Here is a 23,153-nt window from a genome sequence, read left to right as displayed (position 1 = left end):
ATCCATGTTCTATTTTGAAGCAGAAACACAATCACCTGGTCCAAGATCTGTTTGTGCGCTCTTGCCAATGGTCATTATCAAGCCAAAGACCATCAAGCAAGAGAGCACAAACAGATCTCGGATCAGGTTAGAAGCACTGACCTTCAGCCAGTCGTTCCTTCCAGGACTGAGCTGCTGATGTGAAAAACTCATTGTTTAAGGCAGAACTGGTTACCTTCAACAGACCATCCATACAGGCCTAGAGATACAGACAGAGACGCATTATGTACATCATCATCATGACAAACTGCATCATCATAATCATTACTATAATCCTCATTATCACTATCATCATCACAATCATCATTATCACTAATCAACATCATTATCACTATAATCATCATCATCACTATCATCATCATCACTAATCATCATCATCACTATCATCATCATTATCACTAATCATTATCACTACAATCATCATCACAATCATCATTATCACTAATCAACATCATTATCACTATAATCATCATCATCACTAATCATCATCATCATCATCATCACTAATCATCATCATCATCATCATCATCACTATCATCATTATCAGTATCACTATAATATCATCACTGTCATCATTATCACTATAATCATCAACACTATCATCATTATCACTAATCAACATCATTATCACTATAATCATCATTATCACTAATCATCATCATCACCACTAATCATCATCATCACCATCATTATCACTACAATCATCATTATCACTATAATATCATCACTATCATCATTATCACTATAATCATCATCACTATAATCACCATCACTATCATCATCATCCCTATAATCACCATCACTATCATCATTATCACTATAATATCATCACTATCATCATTATCACTATAATATCACTATCATCATTATCACTATAATATCATCACTATAATCACCATCATCAGTACATAAAGAGAGACTCACCATGCGATTATGTCCTGCAAATACCTGGGGTGTATTCATTAGTCGGATCCTGTTGCAAAATGTTTTGTCTGTTGCACAACACTTTGCAACAGAAATCATTTACCGTTTACCCCAGGAACCAAACAGAGCAAACGGAAGGAAACGGGGAGGAACCTACCTGAAAGTGTCCACCATAAACTTTAGTTTTCTTTGCAAAACATTTTCCATTTGGAGTAAACGGTTTCCATTGCAAAATGTTTCGCAACAGACTAAACATTTTGCAATGGAATCCGAATAATGAAAACAGGAATTATACAGATGGACGATTACAGGAATTAATCGCATGTTGAGTCTCTTGGTTTTAAACCTCTCTGTCGCTAGAGACCTGATGATATCTAGTATGGCCCCACCTGTTGGTCGACCTCAGGCAGTAGCGTCAGTAGCCTCTCTTGGCACTCTGTGGGCAGAACAGAGAAGGTGTGTTTGTTGATCAGGGCACGCAGATTGGTGTTAACCAGGATAGAGTCTGGTGTCTCAACGTCTATCTCTGCACACTTGGTACGCTTCAGTTGCCCTGGAGACAACAACACAAGAGAAGAGTAAAATCATACAAAACAACAAGAGAGGATACAGAGACTTGGTACTATACTGAGCCTGGTCCCAGATCTGTTTGTGCTGTAGACAACTCCTATGGTTGTTGCTATGTTTGACGTGTCATTAACCATAGGAGTTGGCACGACAGCACAAATAGATCTGGGACCAGTCCAACAGACTGGCATGTATACTGGCCTGCTATATGTAAATGACAAAGACGAGCTGGATGAGTCTACTACTGACGTGCACTGAGTCGACTGGACCTCTGGGACATCTTCCTGGTACCAGCAGCAGGACAGGAGTCTGCTTGGTCAGACAGAGAGAGAGGAACACGATTCGATTTAAACACAATTTAGCCACACAAGTGGATACACTGCATTTAAAATGTTTCCCACCCTTTTTTAGAACTTGGATAAGAAAGCCATAACCACACTGCTTTGTATAAGGGTAGAGACTAGTGCTAGACTTGAGATGACCACTGATCATCATCAACAGTGATTGTTTGTGTTTCCTGTAGGCTTCTACTAAGGATGTATATCAACAACGTAGTGTACTGGAGATGTGAAAGTCTGTCACCTACCGGACTTAGTGGCAATGGTGTCAGTCTTAAGCAGTAGTCTAGGGCTGGAGGTTGTGGGCATGCCCCCTTGTCTCCGCTGGTTCCTCTGCTGCTGCTGCTTCAGGGCCTGGGGGACAGAGAAGAGGAAGAAGGAAAATTATAGATTATTTACCAGTGCCAAGATGAATGTCAGCTCCTGTCTTAGACTCTACGTGGCATAATTAAGCATTAAGGCCCAAGTGGGTGTGGTATATGGCCAATATACCACAGCTAAGGACTGTTCTTAGGCAAGACGCAACGCGGATACAGTCCTTAGCTGTGGTATATTGGCCATATACCACAAACCCCCAAGGTGCCTTATTACTATTATAAATGGGTTACTAACATAATTAGAGCGGTAAAAATAAATGTTTTGTCATACTCGTGATATACAGTCTGATATACCACGGTTGTCAGCCAATCAGCATTCAGGGCTCGAACCACCCAGTTTATAATTAACATTTTGAACCAAATGTGTAGTGTATATCATGTGATGTATTCTAAACTCAACAAAAAAATAAACGTCCTCTCACTGTCAACTGCGTTTATTTTCAGCAAACTTAACAACGAGCAGTATGTCTGGTGGCATTGTCATGCTGGAGGGTCATGTCAGGATGAGCCTGCAGGAAGGGTACCACATGAGGGAGAAGGATGTCTTCCCTGTAACGCACAGCTTTGAGATTGCCTGCAATGACAACAAGCTCAGTCCGATGATGCTGTGACACACCACCCCAGACCATGACGCCACAGACCATCCACCTCCAAATCGATCCCGCTCCAGAGTACAGGCCTCGGTGTAACGCTCCATCCTTCGACGATAAACACGAATCCGACCATCACCCTTGGTGAGACAAAGCCGTGATTCGTCAGTGAATAGCACTTTTTGCCAGTCCTCTCTGGTCCAGCGACGGTGGTTTGTGCCCATAGGCGACGTTGTTGCCGGTGATGTCTGGTGAGGACCTGCCTTACAACAGGCCTACAAGCCCTCAGTCTAGCCTCTCTCAGCCTATTGCGGACAGTCTGAGCACTGATGGAGGGATTGTGCATTCCTGGTGTAACTCGGGCAATTGTTGTTGCCATCCTGTACCTGTCCCGCAGGTGTGATGTTCGGATGTACCGATCCTGTGCAGGTGTTGTTACATGTGGTCTGCCACTGCGAGAACGATCAGCTGTCTGTCCTGTCTCCCTGTAGCACTCTTAGGCGTCTCACAGTACAGAATTGCAATTTATTTCCCTGGCCACATCAGCAGTCCTCATGCCTCCTTGCAGCATGCCTAAGGCATCTTCATGCAGATGAGCAGGGACCCTGGGCATCTTTCTTTTGGTGTTTTTCAGAGTCAGTAGAAAGGCCTCTTTAGTGTCCTACGTTTTCATAACTGTGACCTTAATTGCCTACCGTCTGTAAGCTGTTAGTGTCAAAATGACCGTTCCACAGGTGCATGTTCATTAATTGTTTATGGTTCATCGAAAAAGCATGGGAAACAGTGTTTAAACCCTTTACAATGAAGATCTGTGAAGTTATTTGGATTTTTATGAATTATCTTTGAAAGACAAGGTCCTGAAAGAGGGACGTTTCTTATTTTGATGAGTTTAGAATCATCACTATCGCAAATTAGTCGTACTGTCTATCAGGTAAATGATTTTAAAAAATTACACAATGAAATAAGTTGCATTAGCCTAAATTTTCACGAGACCAAATCATTCACTATTCTTCATTCTTTCTATTTTTACAGTATTTATTATTTTATTTATTTATGTATTTATTTATTTAACCTTTATTTAACTAGGCAATTCAGTTAAAAACTTTTACGGCTAGGGGTTCCGCAAGCGGAACGTTTCGACAACATCCGGTGAAATGGCAGAGCGCGAAATTCAAAAAAAAATATTAGAAATATTTAACTTTCATACATTCACAAGTGCAATACACCAAATGAAAGCTTAACTTCTTGTTAATCTAGCCATTGTTAATCTAGCCATCAGATTCCAAAAAGGCTTTACGACAAAAGCACACCATGCGATTATGTTAGGACAGCGCCTAGCCACAAAAACCATACAGATATTTTCCAGCCAAGGAGAGTCCTCACAAAAGTCAGAAAAGGCGATTAAATTAATCACTAACCTTTGATGATCTTCATCTGGTGGCACTCCCAGGACTCCATGTTACACAATACATGTTTGTTTTGTTCAATAAAGTCCCTCTTTATGTCCAAAAACCTCAGTTTAAATTGGCGTGTTATGTTCAGTAATGCATTCTCAAATAACATCTGGTGAAATTGCAGAGAGCCAAATCAAATTACAGAAATAATCATCATAAACATTGATGAAAGATACAAGTGTTATACATAGGATTAAAGATAAACTTCTTGTTAATCCAGTCGCTGTGTCAGATTTCAAAAAGGCTTTACGGCGAAAGCAAACCATGCTATTATCTGAGGACAGCACCCCATCAAACAAAGACAGACAATCATAATTCAACCCGCCAGACCTTTGACGAGCTTCTTCTGTTGGCACTCCAATATGTCCCATAAATATCACAAATGGTCCTTTTGTTCGATTAATTCCGTCGTTATATATCCAAAATATCAATTTATTTGGCGAGTTTGATCCAGAAAAACACAGGTTCCAACTCGCGCCACATGACTACAAAATATCTCATAGGTTACCTATAATCGTTGTCCAAACATTTCAAACAAAGACGGGATAAACTGTGTTCAATACCGGAGGAAAACAAAGTGGAGCGTGCTTTTCAGGTCACGCGCCTCTATCAAACAGTACACTTCACTCGACCCTCGTCCTGAAAAGGGCTACTTCTTCATTACACAAAGGAAAAACATCAACCAATTTCTAAAGACTGTTGACATCCAGTGGAAGCGATAGGAACTGCAAGCAACTGCCTCAGAATTCTAGATTCCCAATGAAACCCCATTGAAAAGAGAGTGACCTAAAAATAATATTTCCTGGATGGTTTGTCCTCGGGTTTTCGCCTGCCAAATAAGTTCTGTTATACTCACAGACATCATTCAAACAGTTTTAGAAACTTCAGAGTGTTTTCTATCCAGATCTACTAATAATATGCATATCCTAGCTTCTGGGCTTGACTAGCAGGCAGTTTACTTTGGGCATGGTTTTCATCCGGACGTGAAAATACTGCCCCCTAGCCCGAAAAGGTTAACAAATTCTTATTTTCAATGACGGCCTAGGAACAGTGGGTTAACTGCCTCGTTCAGGGGCAGATCGACAGATTTTTACCTTGTCAGCTCAGGGATTTGATCTTGCAACCAGCGCTCTAACGACTAGTATACCTGCCGTCCCAGTATATAACAGTTACAGATGGAAAATAAACCCAATGTCTACTCTGTATGCCTCACCTTGGAGCCAAATCTTCATCTGACTAGGGTTTCTTTTTGTCTAATAAACCCCTAAAACTGTTCTTACACACACAGCTGAAAATTCCACAGCATTGCAGATGGAACTCATTACGATCTGCAATCAACTGAAATCTAATTATGCAGAGCACAAAAGGCTAATGGTGCGACCAAAATGGCACCCAATATGGTGCGCTACTTTTAACCAGGGCCAGCAGGGCTCTGGTAAAAAGTTGTGCACTATATAGGGAATAGGTTGCCATTTCAGATGCAAGCTAAGGAAGACCAATGGGAAGGTTTGTGAGGAAATTAATACAACTCAGAAAAAGGTGTTTATTTTTCCCTCTCACCCACATCCCATTGTGTTTTTCAAATAACTTACACAATATGTTTTTGTAACAAAGAAGCGGTTAAATTTAACAAGCACCGTGAACGTCATGTCTGCATTTATTTGACAAAACTGGTATTTTATTAGCCACATTACAGAAATTAGAGCTATATTAGCACAGGGAGCATCACTGAGACACTGATAGGCACTCAGGAGGCAACAGGTCAGCAGCAGTACCTTGTTTAACCTTTATTAGGTTAGTCTTTTTGAGAAAATATCTCTTTTACATCTCTATTAATCAGTGAAATTGAGACCGAAGACGATGGAGCATCAGCACACTAGCCTACTGTACCTGTTTGAGGGCCTTCTTGCAGTGTTTCTGTGAAGGAGAGATGAGCTTGCTGCTGGGGACAGAGGGAGATGAACAGCGTGGCTGAGGAGACAACGGATCGGGCGGCAGCTTGGAAGGCCCTGGGAAGGAAACACAACATAGCACAACTTAGATAGACAGTCAACAACACATTATTAGGCTTAGAAATGTTCACATCCAAAAAGCCCGATTTCCTCAACATGAAATTGATGTTATTTTAGTGTTTCAGTTCATCTTTAAGATGGATACACCAAAGTAGATGTTTTTTTGAAATCATACACTATCAAATATGTTGCATCTAGTTAATGAATTCATCAAAAAATGGATGAAAACATACACAACAGTTTGCCTTTTTAAATGAAGAATTGTCTTTTCAACCACCAAAAACCCACCTGCTAGTAGCAATATTACTTAAAACAACAGCTATTTCCTGTTTTTTTTTTTACAAGGCTTACATGTTCATTTCTCACTCACCGTAGCTGTAACCCTTTGACTTGTGTCTCTGTGGTTCTTTTGATAGCATTTGCTCTGATTGATTTTTTTTGTTGCAATGGTTTTAAAAACAATAACAATAGAAAACAAAAACAGAAAACAAGATGTCCTTGTGTTCAGAAGATAAGCTATTACTTCCTTAACTCATTCATATGTGTACATGAGGAAGTGTGGCTCAAACGTAATTTAAAAAAAAACTATTTCCTGTTATAACAGGAAAGAAATAATGACAGAAACGGCCGAAACTTACAACTCCTTCTAAAGTGTTACTAAGATGGGAAACAGTCTGATGTATGTACTGTATTTATCACAAGATGTAAAGCTGCAAACTCAATAGGGAAAATAGAAACACCACAATAACTTCATATTTGGGTGGGCCTGGCACCCAAAAAGAGTAACGGTCTGCACCCAAATGAGCATCAGCACCCATTTCAGTCAATTTCAAGTAGTGCAATTATATAGCCTAGTCATCATGGGAAAGGGTGAAGCTGACATATAGGCAACTGCCAAAATAATGGAAACACTTGAGAAAACGACAGATACAAAGTATATTGAAAGAAGATGCTTTCCACACAGGTGTGGTTCCTGAGTTAATTAAGCTTAACATCCCATCATGCTTAGGGTCATGTATAAAAATGCTGGGCAGGACAAGTTTGTCTATTATATTGACAAGATATTAGAGTGACCACTCTAATAATGTAAATACATGTCCTCAAAGATGAAAGAGGCGAGATCAGGTGGGACCACTCTAGCCAATGAGAGGGCAGATACATGTGTACACACCAGGCCATAGAGATAGACAGAGGAATCATCTTTGTATCTGTGCCATTATAGCTATAACAGTTGAGGATGCCTGGTTGTTCTTTAAAAGTAATTTCCCCCCCCATCTTAAATAAGCATGCCCCTTTCAAAAAATGTAGATCTAAGAACAGATATAGCCCTTGGTTCACTCCAGACCTGACTGCCCTCGACCAGACAAAAGCATCCTATGGCGTACTGCACTAGTATCAAATAGTCCCTGCGATATGCAACTTTTCAGGGAAGTACGGAACCAATACACACAGTCAGTTAGGAAAGCAAAGGCTAGCTTTTTCAAAAAGAAATTTGCATCCTGTAGCTAACTTCAAAAAGTTCTGGGACACTGTAAAGTCCATGGAGAATAAGAACACCTCCTCCCAGCTGCCCACTGCACCGAGGCTAGGAAAAACTGTCACCACCGATAAATCCACGATAATCGAGAATTTCAAAAAGCATTTCTCTACAGCTGGCCATGCTTTCCTCCTGGCAACCCCAACCCCAACCAACAGCTCCACACCCCGCACAGCTACTTGCCCAAGCCTCCCCAGCTTCTCTTTCACCCAAATCCAGATAGCAGATGTTCTGAAAGAGCTGCAAAACCTGGACCTGTACAAATCAGCTGGGCTAGACAATCTGGACCCTCTCTTTCTAAAATTATCCGCCGCCATTGTTGCAACCCCTATTACTAGTCTGTTCAACCTCTCTTTCGTATCGTCTAAGATTCCTAAAGACTGGAAAGCTGCCGAGGTCATCCCCCTCTCCAAAAAGGGGGAGACACTCTAGACCCAAACTGTAACATCCTACCCTGCCTTTCTAAAGTCTTCGAAAGCCAAGTTAATAAACAGATCACCGACCATTTTGAAACTCACTGTACCTTCTCCGCTGTACAATCCGGTTTCCGAGCTGGTCACGGGTGCACCTCAGCCACGCTCAAGGTACTAAACGATATCATAACCACCATCGATAAAAGACAGTACTGTGCAGCCGTCTTCATCGACCTAGCCAAGGCTTTCGACTCTGTCAATCACCGTAATCTTATCGGCAGACTCAACAGCCTTGGTTTCTCAAATGACTGTCTCACCTGGTTCACCTCAGATAGAGTTCAGTGTGTCAAATCGGAGGGCCTGTTGTCCGGACCTCTGGCAGTATCTATGGAGGTACCAGAGGGTTCAATTCTCAGGCCGACTCTTTTTTCTGTATATATCAATGATGTCTCTCTTGCTGCGGGTGATTCCTTGATCCACCTCTACGCAGACGACACCATTCTGTATACATCTGGCCCTTCTTTGGACACTGTGTTAACAAACATCCAAACGAGCTTCAATGCCATACAACACTCCTTCCGGGGCCTCCAACTGCTCTTAAACGTTAGTAAAAACTAAATGCATGCTCTTCAACTGATCGCTGCCCGCACCCGCCCACCCGACTAGCATCACTACTCTGGACGGTTCTGACTTAGAATATGTGGACAACTACAAATATATAGGTGTCTGGCTGGACTGTAAACTCTCCTTCCAGACTCATATTAAGCATCTCCAATCCAAAATTAAATCTAGAATCAGCTTCCTATTTTGCAACAAAGCCTCCTTCACTCACACTGCCAAACACGCCCTCGTAAAACTGATTATCCTACCGATCCTCGACTTCCGCGATGTCATCTACAAAATAGCCTCCAACACTACTCAGCAAACTGGATGCAGTCTATCACAGTGCCATCCGTTTTGTCACCAAAGCCCCAAATACTACCCACCACTGCGACCTGTATGCTCTCGTCGCCAGACCCACTGGCTCCAGGTCATCTATAAGTCTTTGCTAGGTAAAGCTCTGCCTAATCTCTGTTCACTGGTCACCATAACAACACCCACTTTGGCCGCCTTTCCTTCCAGTTCTCTGCTGCCAATGACTGGAACGAATTGCAAAAATCACTGAAGTTGGAGACATATCTCCCTCACTAACTTTAAGCATCAGCTATCTGAGCAGCTTACCAATCATTGCAGCTGTACATAGCCCATCTGTAAATAGCACACCCAACTACCTACCTCATCCCCATATTGTAATGCGGTGCGTGCTGGTGGCAGGGAAGTCAGGCGCAGGAGAATGAACTTGGCAAAAATGGAGCTGTTTAATAAACATTTTAAAAAAACTCAGAAAACCAAAGTATACAAAATAACATAATAGGGTGCAAAACCCGTCTCACACCAGAACAAATAACACACCTACATACAACAAACAATCTCTGACAAGGACATGAGGGGAAACAGAGGGTTAAATACACAACATGTAATGAATGTGATTGGAACCAGGTATGTAGGAAGTCCAAGACAAAACCAATGGAAAATGAAAAATGGATCAATCAATGATGGCTAGAAGGTCGGTGACGTCGACCGCCCGAACACCACCCGAACAAGGAGCGGGACCGACCGACTTCAGCGGAAGTCGGGACAGTACCCCCCCGATCGAACACCGGGGCTTCACTGCGGTGACGGTCTGCGCCCACTTTCTGGCTCCTCCGCGCGCCGGAACCAGTCGTCCACCGCAGGAGCCTCGGTCTGACTCTGATGCCAAGGAAGGGAGTGAGGTTTGTGGAGGAGTCACGGAGCGAGTTCTGGGCCATCTCGGCCCAGGGCATGAACGCTGCCCATTCCCCCGGCCGGTCCTGGCAATAGGACCTCAGAAACCTTCCACAACCTGGTTTACTCTCTCCACCTGCCCGTTACTCTCGGGGTGAATACCTGAGGTAAGGCTAACCGAAACCCCAGACCCCTTCCAGACCCTTGAAGTGAACTGGGGACCTCGATCAGACACTATATCCTTAGGCACCCCGTAGTGCCGGAAGATGTGTGTAAACAATTTCCGCGTTCAGCTCCCACACTACCGGTGCTACCAGGCAAGAGGCGGGGAGTATGGGAGTGGGATCCATGGGCAGCTCCTCTGTGTCATACAGCCGGGACAATGCATCTGCCTTCGCGTTCTGGGAGCCTGGTCTGTATGAGGTCTGTATGAGGGTTCAGTCTCCTCGCCGCCCAGATGTACTCCAGATTACGGTGGTCAGTCCAGATGACAAAAGGGTGTCTAGCCCCCTCAAGCCAATGTCTCCAAATGCCTTGACGACAGCCAACAGCTCCCAGTCCCCCACATCATAGTTTCGCTCCACCGGGCTGAGTTTCTTCGAGAAGAAGGCACAGGTGCGGAGCTTCGGTGGCGTACCCGAGCGCTGAGAGAGCACAGCTCCTATCCCAGCCTCAGACGCGTACACCTCCACTATGAACGCCAAAGAGGGATCCGGATGGGCCAGCACGGGAGCCGAGGTAAACAGAGCCCTTAGGTGACCAAAAGCCCTGTCCGCTTCAACTGACCACTGCAAGCGCACCGGGCCCCCCTTCAGCAGTGAGGTAATGGGAGCTGCCACCTGACCAAAACCCTGGATAAACCTCCGGTAGTAATTGGCAAACCCTAAGAACCGCTGCACCTCCTTTACCATGGTGCGAGTCGGCCAATTACACACGGCTGCAATGCGGTCACTCTCCATCTCCACCCCTGAAGTGGAAATGGGATACCCTAGGAAGGAGACGGCCTGCTGGAAAAACAGGCATTTCTCAGCCTTGACGGTCATGCTCCAGCAGGCGACCAAGCACTCTGCGCACCAGGGACACATGCTCAGCGCGTGTAGCGGAGTATATCAAGATGTCATCAATATACATCACTACACCCTGCCCGTGCAGGTCCCTGAAAATCTCGTCTACAAAGGCTTGGAAGACTGATGGCGCATTCATCAACCCGTACGGCATGATGAGATACTCATAGTGCCCTGAGGTGGTACTGAAAGCCGCCTTCCACTCATCTCCCTCTCAGATACGCACCAGGATGTAAGCGAAGTGAAGTGAAGAAGTGCGCCTGTGCATTGACTCTATCACTGTAGCTATGGGCGGTAGCGGGTAACTATACCTCACAGTGATCTGATTCAGACCCCGATAGTCAATACACGGGCGCAGACCCCCATCCTTCTTCTTCACAAAAAATTAACTCTGAGGCGGGTGAAGTGGAGGACCGAATGTACCCCTGACGCAGGGATTCGGTTTCCATAGCCTCCGTCTCCGCCTGTGAGAGGGGATACATGTGACTCCTGGGAAGTGCAGCATCTACCAGGAGGTCTATCGCACAATCGCACCGTAGATGAGGTGGTAATCGAGAGGCGAGAGTCAAATCGTCATATTCAGGGGGAATGTGCACGGTGGAGACCTGGTCTGGACTCTCCACCGTTGTAGCACCTACGGAAACCCCTAAACACCTACCTGAGCACTCTCGCGACCAACCCGTGAGAGCCCTCTGTGGCCAAGAAACAGTGGAGTTATGACAGCACCACGGGAAACGCAGGAGAGTCAATAAGAAAGAGACTAATTCTCTCCGTATGACCCCCTTGCGTCACCATACCCAATGGCGCGGTGACCTCCTTAATCACCCCTGACCCTAATGGTCAACTCTCTAAGGCGTGAACGGGGAAGGGCACATCCACGGGAAAAATGGGGTCCCTATCAATAAAATTCCAGCCGCGCCTGAATCTATGAGCGCCTTATGCTGGGAATATGGGGAAAACTCAGGAAAAGCGACAGACAAACATATGTGCAACAGAGGGCTCTGGGTGAGAATGGTGCCGGCTCACCTAGGGTGACGCCAGAGCGCCCTGCCTGCTGCCTCGATTCCCAGAGGAACCAACCCGGCACCGACAGGCAGTGTGACAGATGGTGCACGAGCGGGATCCCCCTCCGGTCTCCCTGCGTACCGCCCCTCCCAGCTCCATAGGTATCGGAGAGGGTGTGCGGGAGGATGGAACTACCAAACCCCGATCTGGACGTCTGCGAGTAGCCAGCAGGTTGTCCAGCCGGATGGACAGATCCACCAGCTGGTCGAAAGTGAGGGTGGTGTCTCTGCAGACCGTTATCGCCGGACTTCCTCGCGCAGACTGCAACGATAATGGTCGGTCAGGGCCCTGTCATTCCATCCCGCGCTGGCAGCCAGTGTCCTAAACTCCTGGGCGCTCCTCGTATCCTGCCTCAGATGGTAGAGGTGCTCCCCCGCCGCTCAACCCTCGGGCGGGTGGTCGAGAACTGACCGGAAACGGCGGGTGACCTCCTCAAACTGGTCCAACGCCACATCTCCCTCTCTCCACACAGCATTGGCCCATTCCAGGGCTGTCCCGGTGAGGCAGGAGACGAGGGCGGACACCCTCTCCCGGTCCGATGGAGCCGGGTGGACAGTGGCCAGATAAAGGTTCAACTGCAACAAAAACCCCTGGCAGTTCGCAGCCCTCCCATCGTACTCCTGGGGTAAGGAGAGACGGATTCCACTTGGATCAGGCGGGAAAGGGGCGCTCAAGAGAGACCCCGGTTGGGCTGGTGGAGGCGAGGAAAAACTCCCTGTCTCTCCCAGCGGTCCATAGTCTGGATAACGCGATCCATGGCGGTGCTAAGTTGGTAAAGCATTGCTGCATGCTCCTGAATGCGCTCCTCCACCTCAATGGCCGGGGTATCCTCTCCTGCTGACTCCATAGTGTGGTCAGAGATTCTGTAATGCGGTGCGTGCTGGTGGCAGGGAAGTCAGGCGCAGGAGAATGAACTTGGTAAAAACGGAGCTGTTTAATAAGCATTCAAAAAAACTCAGAAAACCAAAGTATACAAAAATAACATAATAGGGTGCAAAACCCGTCTCACACCAGAACAAATAACAAACCTACATACAACAAACCATCTCTGACAAGGACATGAGGGGAAACAAAGAGTTAAATACACAACATGTAATGAATGGGATTGGAACCAGGTGTGTAGGAAGACAAGACAAAACCAATGGAAAATGAAAAATGGATCAATGATGGCTAGAAGGCCGGTGACGTCGACCGCCGAACACCACCCGAACAAGGAGAGGGACCGACTTCGGCGGAAGTCGTGACACATATTGTTTTTATTTACTTTTTTGCCCTTTTGCACACCAGTATTTCTACTTGCACATCATCATCTGCACATCTATCACTCCAGTGTTAATTTGCTAAATTGTAATTACTTCGCTACTACGGCCTATTTTATTGCCTTACCTCATTACTCCATTTACACACACTGTATATACATTTTTCTATTGTGTTATTGACAGTACTTTTGTTTATCCCATGTGTAACTCTGTGTTGTTTTTGTCGCACTGCTTTCCTTTATCTTGGCCAGGTCGCAGATGTAATTGAGAACTTGTTCTCAACTGGCCTACCTGGTTAAATAAAGGTTGAAATTGAATTATTTTTAAAATAAAAATTGCATCTGTGACAGCATGGGCAGCACCATGATGTCACGTATTCTTCTTCATTGGCTGATTGCTCCCAACTCATAGGAATCCCCACCCTAGTTGACTACTTTAAAATGGTGGAAGCCCTCATTGGCAATGCCCATGCTAAAACGGGTTATATCCATGAAGAGTCCTCTATCTATCTCTACGACAACAGGCACAACTCCGATTATAAAGCCGTTTTTTTTTGTCAAGTTGCTGAAATGCCACGTGCGTCCACTTATGTCAGTGCATTCGTAACAACCTAACCATTTCAAAACTTTTATTTGACCAAATAAGCGTCACGTAGCAAATTAGCATTTTTTTTAAATACCAAATTCCACTCTCTATCATTGACCTCCATACAAAGACTCTTCATTTTGTGGGCTTCTTTTCATGGACAGATTTTTGGTGGAGTAAAACCTCTCGCTTCGCCACTTCCTCTCTGGGGCAGGCTATGCCCACATAGGATGACCATGCCCCGTTCCACAGGACACGAGTGGTCACAGAATAGTTTGATGAGCATGAAAACAATTTAAACAATATGCCATTTCCATCTCAGTCACCAGATTCTGGAGCTGTGCCTAAGACAGTGTTTTCCACCACCATCAGCAAAACACGTAATTATGGAATTTCTCATGGAAGAATATTTTCGCATCCCTCCAATGGAATTCCAGGAACCTGTACAGTATAATCTATGCCAAGGTGCATTGAAGCTGTTCTAGCTCGTGTTGGCCCAACTGTATGTTGGTGTTTCCTCTGTTTTGTCAGGTATCTGTATATCCTAACTATCCTCCTCCCCATTGCCTCATTAAAAGGAGAGTGATGTTGTAAATATATTGTGACATAGTAGCATACCTCTCCTCCTCCACCTTCCCCTCCTGCCCTCCTGGTTGTTAGCGTTGTAGTTGTTGTTCTCTGTGCTTCTCTGGGAATCAGACAGATTATCACTACCGCCCTCCTCCGACCCCTCCTCAGACAGCTCCTTCACCTCCGACCCCTCCTCAGACAGCTCCTCTGACCCCTCAGACAGCTCATTCACATCCGACCCCTCCTCAGACAGTTCCTTCACCACGTCCCCAATGTCCTTCTATTCACAGACACACAACATACACATATACAGTTGAAGTCAGAAGTTTACATACACATAGGTTGGAGTCATTAAAACTCGTAAAACCACTCCACAAATTTCTTGTTAACAAACTATTGTTTTAGCAAGTCGGTTAGGACATCTGCCATTTTGCCACAAGTAATTTCTCTGAACAATTCTTTACAGAAAGATTATTTCACGTATAATTCACTGTATCACAATTCCAGTGGGTCAGAGGTTTACATGCACTAAGTTGACTGTGCCTTTAAACTGCTTGGAAAATTCCAGAAAATGATGTCATGGCTTAAAAAGCTTCTGATAGGCTAATTGACATCACTTGAGTCAATTGGAGGTGTACCCGTGGATGTATTTCAAGGCCTACCTTCAAACTCAGTGCCTCTTTGCTTGACATCATTGGAAAATCAAAAGAAATCAGCCAAGACCTCAGAATTGATTTTTTGTAGACCTCCACAAGTCTGGTTCATCCTTGGGAGCAATTTCCAAATGCCTGAAAGTACCACGTTCATCTGTACAAACAATAGTACGCAAGTATAAACACCATGCGACCATGCAACCGTCATACCGCTCGGGAAGGAGACGCTTTCTGTCTCCTAGAGATGAACGTACTTTGGTGCGAAAAGTGCAAATCACTCCCAGAACAACAGCAAAGGACCTTGTGAAGATGCTGGAGGAAACAGGTACAAAAGTATCGATATCCACAGTAAAACGAGTCCTATATCGACATAACCTGAAAGGCCGCTCAGCAAGGAAGAAGCCACTGCTCCAAAACCGCCATAAAAAAGCCAGACTAAGGTTTGCAACTGCATATAGGGACAAAGATCATACTTTTTGGAGAAATGTTCTCTGGTCTGATGAAACAAAAATAGAACTGTTTAGCCATCATGACCATCGTTAAGTTTGGAGGAAAAAGGGGGAGGCTTGCAAGCCGAAGAACACCATTCCAACCATGGAGAACGAGGGTGGCAGCATCATGTTGTGGGGGTACTTTGCTACAGGAGGGACTGGTGCACTTCACAAAATAGATGGCATCATAAGGCAGGAAAATTATGTGGATACTATATTGAAGCAACATCTCAAGACATCAGTCAGGAAGTAAAGCTTGGTCGCAAATGGGTCTTCCAAATGGACAATGACCCCAAGCATACTTCCAAAGTTGTGGCAAAATGGCTAAAGGACAACAAAGTCAAGGTATTGGAGTGGCCATCACAAAGCCCTGACCTCAATCCTATAGAAAATGTGTGGGCAGAACTGAAAAAGTGTGTGTGAGCAAGGAGGCCTACAAACCTTACACCAGCTCTGTCAGGAGGAATTGGCCAAAATTCACCCAACATATTGTGGGAAGCTTGTGGAAGGCTACCTGAAACGTTTGACCCAAGTTAAACAATTTAAAGGCAATGCTACCAAATACTAATTGAGTGTATGTAAACTTCTGACCCACTGGGAATGTGATGAAAGAAATAAAAGCTGAAATAAATAATTCTCTCTACAATTATTCAATTATTCTGACATTTCACATTCTTAAAATAAAGTGGTGATCTTAACTGACTTAAGACAGAAAATTCTAACTAGGATTAAATGTCAGGAATTGTGAAAAACTCAGTTTAAATGTATTTGGCTAAGGCGTATGTAAACTTGCGACTTCAACTGTACATATGCCACTTTAATGACTCCAACCTAAGTGTATGTAAACTTCCGACTTCAACTGTACAGTGGGGCAAAAAAGTATTTAGTCAGCCACCAATTGTGCAAGTTCTCCCAGTTAAAAAGATGAGAGAGGCCTGTAATTTTCATCATAGGTACACTTCACCTATGACAGACAAAATGAGAAAAAAAATCCAGAAAATCACATTGTAGGATTTTTAATGAATTGTTTTGCAAATTATGGTGGAAAATAAGTATTTGGTCACTTACAAACAAGCAAGATTTCTGGCTCTCACAGACCTGTAACTTCTTCTTTAAGAGGCTCCTCTGTCCTCCACTTGTTACCTGTATTAACGGCACCTGTTTGAACTTGTTATCAGTATAAAAGACACCTGTCCACAACCTCAAACAGTCACACTCCAAACTCCACTATGGCCAAGACCAAAGAGCTGTCAAAGGACACCAGAAACAAAATTGTAGACCTGCACCAGGCTGGGAAGACTGAATCTGCAATAGGTAAGCAGCTTGGTTTGAAGAAATCAACTGTGGGAGCAATTATTAGGAAATGGAAGACATACAAGACCACTGATAATCTCCCTCGATCTGGGGCTCCACGCAAGATCTCACCCCGTGGGGTCAAAATGATCACAAGAACGGTGAGCAAAAATCCCAGAACCACACGGGGGGACCTAGTGAATGACCTGCAGAGAGCTGGGACCAAAGTAACAAAGCCTACCATCAGTAACACACTACGCCGCCAGGGACTCAAATCCTGCAGTGCCAGACGTCTCCCCCTGCTTAAGCCAGTACATGTCCAGGCCTGTCTGAAGTTTGCTAGAGAGCATTTGGATGATCCAGAAGAAGATTGGGAGAATGTCATATGGTCAGATGAAACCAAAATATAACTTTTTGGTAAAAACTCAACTCGTTGTGTTTGGAGGACAAAGAATGCTGAGTTGCATCCAAAGAACACCATACCTACTGTGAAGCATGGGGGTGGAAACATCATGCTTTGGGGCTGTTTTTCTGCTAAGGGACCAGGACGACTGATCCGTGTAAAGGAAAGAATGAATGGGGCCATGTATTGTGAGATTTTGAGTTAAAACCTCCTTCCATCAGCAAGGGCATTGAAGATGAAACGTGGCTGGGTCTTTCAGCATGACAATGATCCCAAACACACCGCCCAGGCAACGAAGTAGTGGCTTCGTAAGAAGCATTTCAAGGTCCTGGAGTGGCCTAGTCAGTCTCCAGATCTCAACCCCATAGAAAATCTTTGGAGGGAGTTGAAAGTCTGTGTTGCCCAGCAACAGCCCCAAAACATCACTGCTCTAGAGGAGATCTGCATGGGGGAATGGGCCAAAATACCAGCAACGGTATGTGAAAACCTTGTGAAGACTTACAGAAAACGTTTGACCTCTGTCATTGCCAACAAAGGGTATATAACAAAGTATTGAGATAAACTTTTGTTATTGACCAAATACTTATTTTCCACCATAATTTGCAAATAAATTCATAAAAAATCCTACAATGTGATTTTCTGGATTTTTTCCCCTCATTTTGTCTGTCATAGTTGAAGTGCACCTATGATGAAAATTACAGGCCTCTCTCATCTTTTTAAGTGGGAGAACTTGCACAATTGGTGGCTGACTAAATACTTTTTTGCCCCACTGTATATATATATACGTGTATATACAGTACACACCACCATAAGATAGTACACACTCCCATAACACGGACTGCTTTGAGTGCCTCCTAACATTCAGAGCAATGAACAATGATTCATGTGAATGTCTAATTGTCTGATAAGCTCGCTGTGTGAGTCATAATGTTGCTCTACTTTTAAAATGTCTTTCCAAAGAGAAGCAGTGTCATCATAAATGATTTTAACATATCATTTTGTACAATGTAGCACTGACTATTAGTAAAAAATCTAGGGCATATCTGAAAACTCTATGTAAATCTCACTTGTCAGCATTCATTTGTTACATGCGTTTGATTCATAGAAATTACAAACTGACCTTCAGTGTGTAGACCCCCATTCGTCCAGGTACTTTGTAAAAGATCCCTTCTTCACTGCGAGAGTTGGTGTGGAGCATAGCATTAAGACATGCCAGCGGGGAAGTACCACTAGGTAACAGGGGAAAAGGGAACACAGCCAGTTACACTCAATGAAGCAGACAGCTGACTGGCCACCGGAGGGAGGAACAGTAATGCCTGATTCACAATAAAGAGATGACTTGAACTGTACTGTGCTCGCTCTGACCAAGCAGGTCAACCCAGTACAGCTCGGCTTGGCCTGGCTCAGTTTGGCCCTATAGTGTGAATCAAGCACCAATGTACTGTATTCTGAGTATAACAGCAACTGATGAAATTATTAGGCTGTGTTGGCTGAAATAACAATACCTAACATGCAATAACATGTTCGTAATGCCATGCTGAAACTTGGTTGTTACAAGTTGTAAATAACATTCAATAACATGTTCGTAATGCCATGTTGAAACTTGTTGTTACAAGTTGTAAATAACATGCAATAACATGTTCGTAATGCCATGCTGAAACTTGTTGTTACAAGTTGCAAATAACATGCAATAGGAAAAATAAAACAACATTTTAGTGAGTTTGTCAAGGGACGGGGGTTGGGCACAACTAGCTTTCTCTTACCTTCTGGATGACAAGAATGAAAAAAATTCAGCAAAAAAAGAAATTAAATAATTAGAATTATGTGAATGTAATAATTACCAACAAGAAAATAAACATAAAAAGAGAAAGAACATGAGCAATCAATCATACAATAGGAAATTATTCATAAAACGTCTCAGAGTAGGAATGCTTATCTAGGATCAGGTCCCACCCTGTACATGTAATCTTACTCATTGTGATCTAAAAGAACAAAACTGATCCTAGATCAGCACTCGTACTCAATACACTTTATGAATACGGGGCCCCGATCCTGTGTATCAAAACTGAAGTCCAAACAGAGATGGGGACTAAAGGAAGCTAAAGAAGGCATCTAAGAAGTAGTCTAAGGTACCTTTCCCTTTGAGAACACACAGAAAACATGAGAACCGGTTCATTTACCTGATCTCTTTCAGTCTCTCCCTCTGGATCACCTGTAGGATCTCTTTGTGGCTCATGGGTGTGTTCGGGTACTTTTCCAATACCTGAAAAAATACAGCACAAAATCTATCAATGGATTGCAGTGTAATACATGCTTAAAACCACTTGAGGAATGTAAACAACATCTAGCCTATAGACAACAACATACTTCCACCTGTCCTAGTATTCACATTGCTTACGGTGTTACTACACATTATCATCAACCCACGATTCTATAGTTGTACCTAGGAGTATGAAATTGCTCTGACGTATGAGGTCAAATGAAAAACGCTACAGCATGCCCAAATGAGCAAGCTTCTACTGAGCTGTTCTATAGTTTCGCTGCTGTGATGTTATAGCTCTGACTATGAATACAAGTACTGATTTAGAATCAGTTTAGCCTTTTAGATCACAAGGAATAATATTAGGCAGAGAGGGAGGGCCTGATCCTAGATAAGCACTCCTTCGGATACGACCCATGAGTTTTTAAGTCATTAGTGGTGTGGTTGATTTAGACAAAAAGTCAACCTCTGGGACTGAGCCTGTCGACAACTCCCGCCCAATGATGTAGCTATGTACTGCATGCCTTTGCCCAGTGTCGAAAGAATAGATGTCTTGCTGGGAATAAGACAGAGCTAAATGACCTCATCAAAACATGATTCACTTCCTTTGTGTGTGTATTTGTGTAAGAAGTGAAAGACTAAGCACGACCATCACACCACCCACCACCATCATAGCCATGAGATGTCACAAAGATTTTCATATGAATAGTAGTCATGTCAGCTACCTAGCAAGTAGCCTGAAACCAGACGTTGAATTGCATTGAATTGTATGTCAGCAGAAATGAGTGTTTGAATCAGGAAAGTGTCCTCTCATGACATCTACATGTCAACATGTTGAATAAAATAATATTTTAAAAGCACTTTACCGGTTGTCGGTGCGGTTGGTTCTTTTGGGGGGGGTTGGAATGTGAGAAAAGGAATCCACAGGAAAGTATAATTACATAAAGTTCATGTAATCATACTTTCTTGTTGATATTGTCTCACATTCCTACCAGCAAAAGGAACAACAGCAAGGACAACCAATAAATTACTTTAAAATATCATTTTATTAAACATTCTGGCTTGTAAAGGTCATGAAAGGAAAGTTTAATGGTTCAAACACAAATTTCTACCCAATGTAGAATTCAATCCAATTCAACGTCGGGTTTCCAGACAACTAGCTAGTAGAAGTAGCTACACTACATGACCAAGAGTATGTGGACACCCGTTCGTTGAACATCTCATTCCAAAATCATGGACATTAATATGGAGTTGGTCCCCCTTTCACTGCTATAACAGCCTCCACTTTTCTGGGAAGGCTTTCCACTAGATGTTGGAACAGTGCTAGGGGACTTGCTTCCAATCAGCCACAAGAGCATTAGTGAGGTCGAGCACTGATGTTGAGCGATTAGGCCTGGCTCACAGTCGGCGTTCCAATTCATCCCAAAGGTGTTCGATGTGGTTGAGGTCAGGGCTCTGTGCAGGCCAGTAATGGTCTTCCCCACTGATCTGGACAAACCATTTCTGTATGGACTTTGCTTTGTGCACAGCTGAAAAGGGCCTTCCCCAAACAGTTGCCTCAAAGTTGGAAGTACAGAATCGTCTAGAATGTCATTGTATGCTGCAGCGATAAGATTTCCCTTCACTGGAAATAATCCATGATAATTCATGATCCATGAAAAACAGCCCCAGACCTTTAATCCTCATCCACCAAACTTTACAGTTGGCACTATAAATTGGGGCAGGTAGCGTTTTACTGGCATCCACCAAACCCAGATGGTGAAGCCTGATTCATCACTCCAGAAAACGCATTTCCACTGCTCCAGAGTCCAATGGCGACAAGCTTTACACCACTCCAGCTGATGCCTGGCATTGCGAATGGTGATCTTAGGCTCCCGATGAACAATTCTTGTTCTGACATTGCTTCCAGAGGCAGTTTGGAACTCGTTCGTGAGTGTTGCAACCGAGGCCAGATGATTTTTACGCGCTATGTGCTTCAGCACTCGGCGGTCCCGTTCTGTGAGCTTGTGTGGCCTACCACTTCGCGGCTGAGCCGTTGTTGCTCCTAGACGTTTCCACTTCACAATAACAGCACTTACAGTTGACTGGGGCAGCTCTAGCAGGGGAGAAATTTGACAAACTGACTTGTTGGAAAGGTGGCATCCTATGATACCACGTTGAAAGTCACTAAGCTCTTCAGTAAGGACATTCTACTGCCAATGTTTGTCTATGGAGATTGCATGGCGTTGTGCTCGATTTTATACACCTGTCAGCAACGGGTGGGGTTGAAATAACCGAATGCAGGGCTGTCCACATACTTTTGTATATATAGTGTGTGTCAGTGTGTTTTGCTTACAATGTAACAGCAATGATTTGCTAATACATGTAGCTATAGCTAAGCATTTTACTATTACTGAATGGCCAATACAGTGACCAGGTAGCTAAAACACCTTTATAAATTGTTTAGAAACACTACTGATGTACTAACGTTAGCTAGCTAGCTAGAGTTAAGTTACTAGCTAGCCAACTACTGTAGCTTAGCAATGCTGGCTACCATGCTAGCTGTCTTTCATCGGTCATTATTCAACATTAGAGCTTGTGTCCACCAACATAGGGCGATTAGAGCTAAGCTGGAGATCTAACTTGGACACTTGACAACGGGCATGTTTCAATATATTTTATTAATTCTGAACAAGCTGTCAAATTGAATTTCAGAGCTAACATAGCTTGCTAACTGGCTAGCTCTACGCTAGCGCAACACTTTGGTGTTTACTTTACAGCGCAAGACAGACGTTATTTTCTCAATAATACGTAGGTATGCGGTCGAAACAAGAATTATGTCTCTTCGCAATTTCCTATCTACAATTGTAAGCTACATGGACACATTGATATAGCTATTTGCTGTAAATGAAGCCACAAGACTATCAAGCAAATCTTTATGGACTTCCAGTGCTTATCTAGCCGACAAGAAGGCCTTGCATTGCATAAGCAACATTTCGTCTGCACCAGTGGGTCATGAACTCATAAACACAGTTGTACTAGTGGGAGCGAAGGGAAAACAAGCACAACACACGTTGAATAGAACGAGAGTAAATACCGTTTTAGCAGCTTCTGCCCATGTCCTCCCCTTCTTTTTCTTCTGTCTCTCCCTCATCGCTGCGGTCTTGTACTGATTAGTGTTGAATTTGACAGTGTGCTCCTGTGTTATGTTGCTTTAGTTACCGCGCAAGACCCACCGCTTCTGCCATATTGGTATTTTACTGTAAGGAGAGTGTCATGTGACCCCGAGAGAGATGTCATCTTACTGTACAAATGGAGCTGTCACTAAACACTGGAATTTTGATAGAATACACATTTGTTTTACATCTTAAAGATGATCTTTGTTATATAAAAAATAATACCGTTATTTTCTCACAATAATTAATAGTGTAATTACTGTGAGAAAATTAGAACATTTTGGGGAGATTGGGTGCT

General features: G+C 43.7%; 1 protein-coding gene across 4 annotated transcripts in view; it reads right to left on the bottom strand.

Moving 5' to 3' along the window:
- Positions 1-22,968, bottom strand: part of LOC110505839 (putative Polycomb group protein ASXL2) — a 29,474-nt gene extending 6,506 nt beyond the window's left edge. The window contains exons 1-11 of one of the 4 annotated variants that reach the window (XM_090221278.1): positions 22,777-22,965; positions 19,621-19,703; positions 18,561-18,669; positions 14,649-14,880; positions 12,514-12,522; positions 6,672-6,725; positions 6,180-6,298; positions 2,117-2,222; positions 1,780-1,839; positions 1,353-1,516; positions 142-238 (exon numbers count right to left, since the gene is read on the bottom strand). In XM_090221278.1, coding sequence (XP_090077404.1) covers positions 142-238; positions 1,353-1,516; positions 1,780-1,839; positions 2,117-2,222; positions 6,180-6,298; positions 6,672-6,725; positions 12,514-12,522; positions 14,649-14,880; positions 18,561-18,669; positions 19,621-19,703; positions 22,777-22,833 — 1,090 coding nt within the window. In that variant the 5' untranslated portion in view covers positions 22,834-22,965. Of the gene's footprint in view, positions 1-141; positions 239-1,352; positions 1,517-1,779; positions 1,840-2,116; positions 2,223-6,179; positions 6,299-6,671; positions 6,857-12,513; positions 12,523-14,648; positions 14,881-18,560; positions 18,670-19,620; positions 19,704-22,776 lie in introns of those variants that run through there. The other 3 variants (XM_021585294.3, XM_090221275.1, XM_090221277.1) reach the window with 3 other exon arrangements.
- Positions 22,969-23,153: the final 185 nt, after the last annotated feature.

The sequence above is a fragment of the Oncorhynchus mykiss genome, chromosome 25 (assembly GCF_057628025.1).
Source record: "Oncorhynchus mykiss isolate SJ-2025 chromosome 25, ASM5762802v1, whole genome shotgun sequence".
Classification (NCBI taxonomy): domain Eukaryota; kingdom Metazoa; phylum Chordata; class Actinopteri; order Salmoniformes; family Salmonidae; genus Oncorhynchus; species Oncorhynchus mykiss.
The sequence above is the reverse complement of the archived record's forward strand: the minus strand, read 5'-3'. Positions and strand labels throughout refer to the sequence as shown.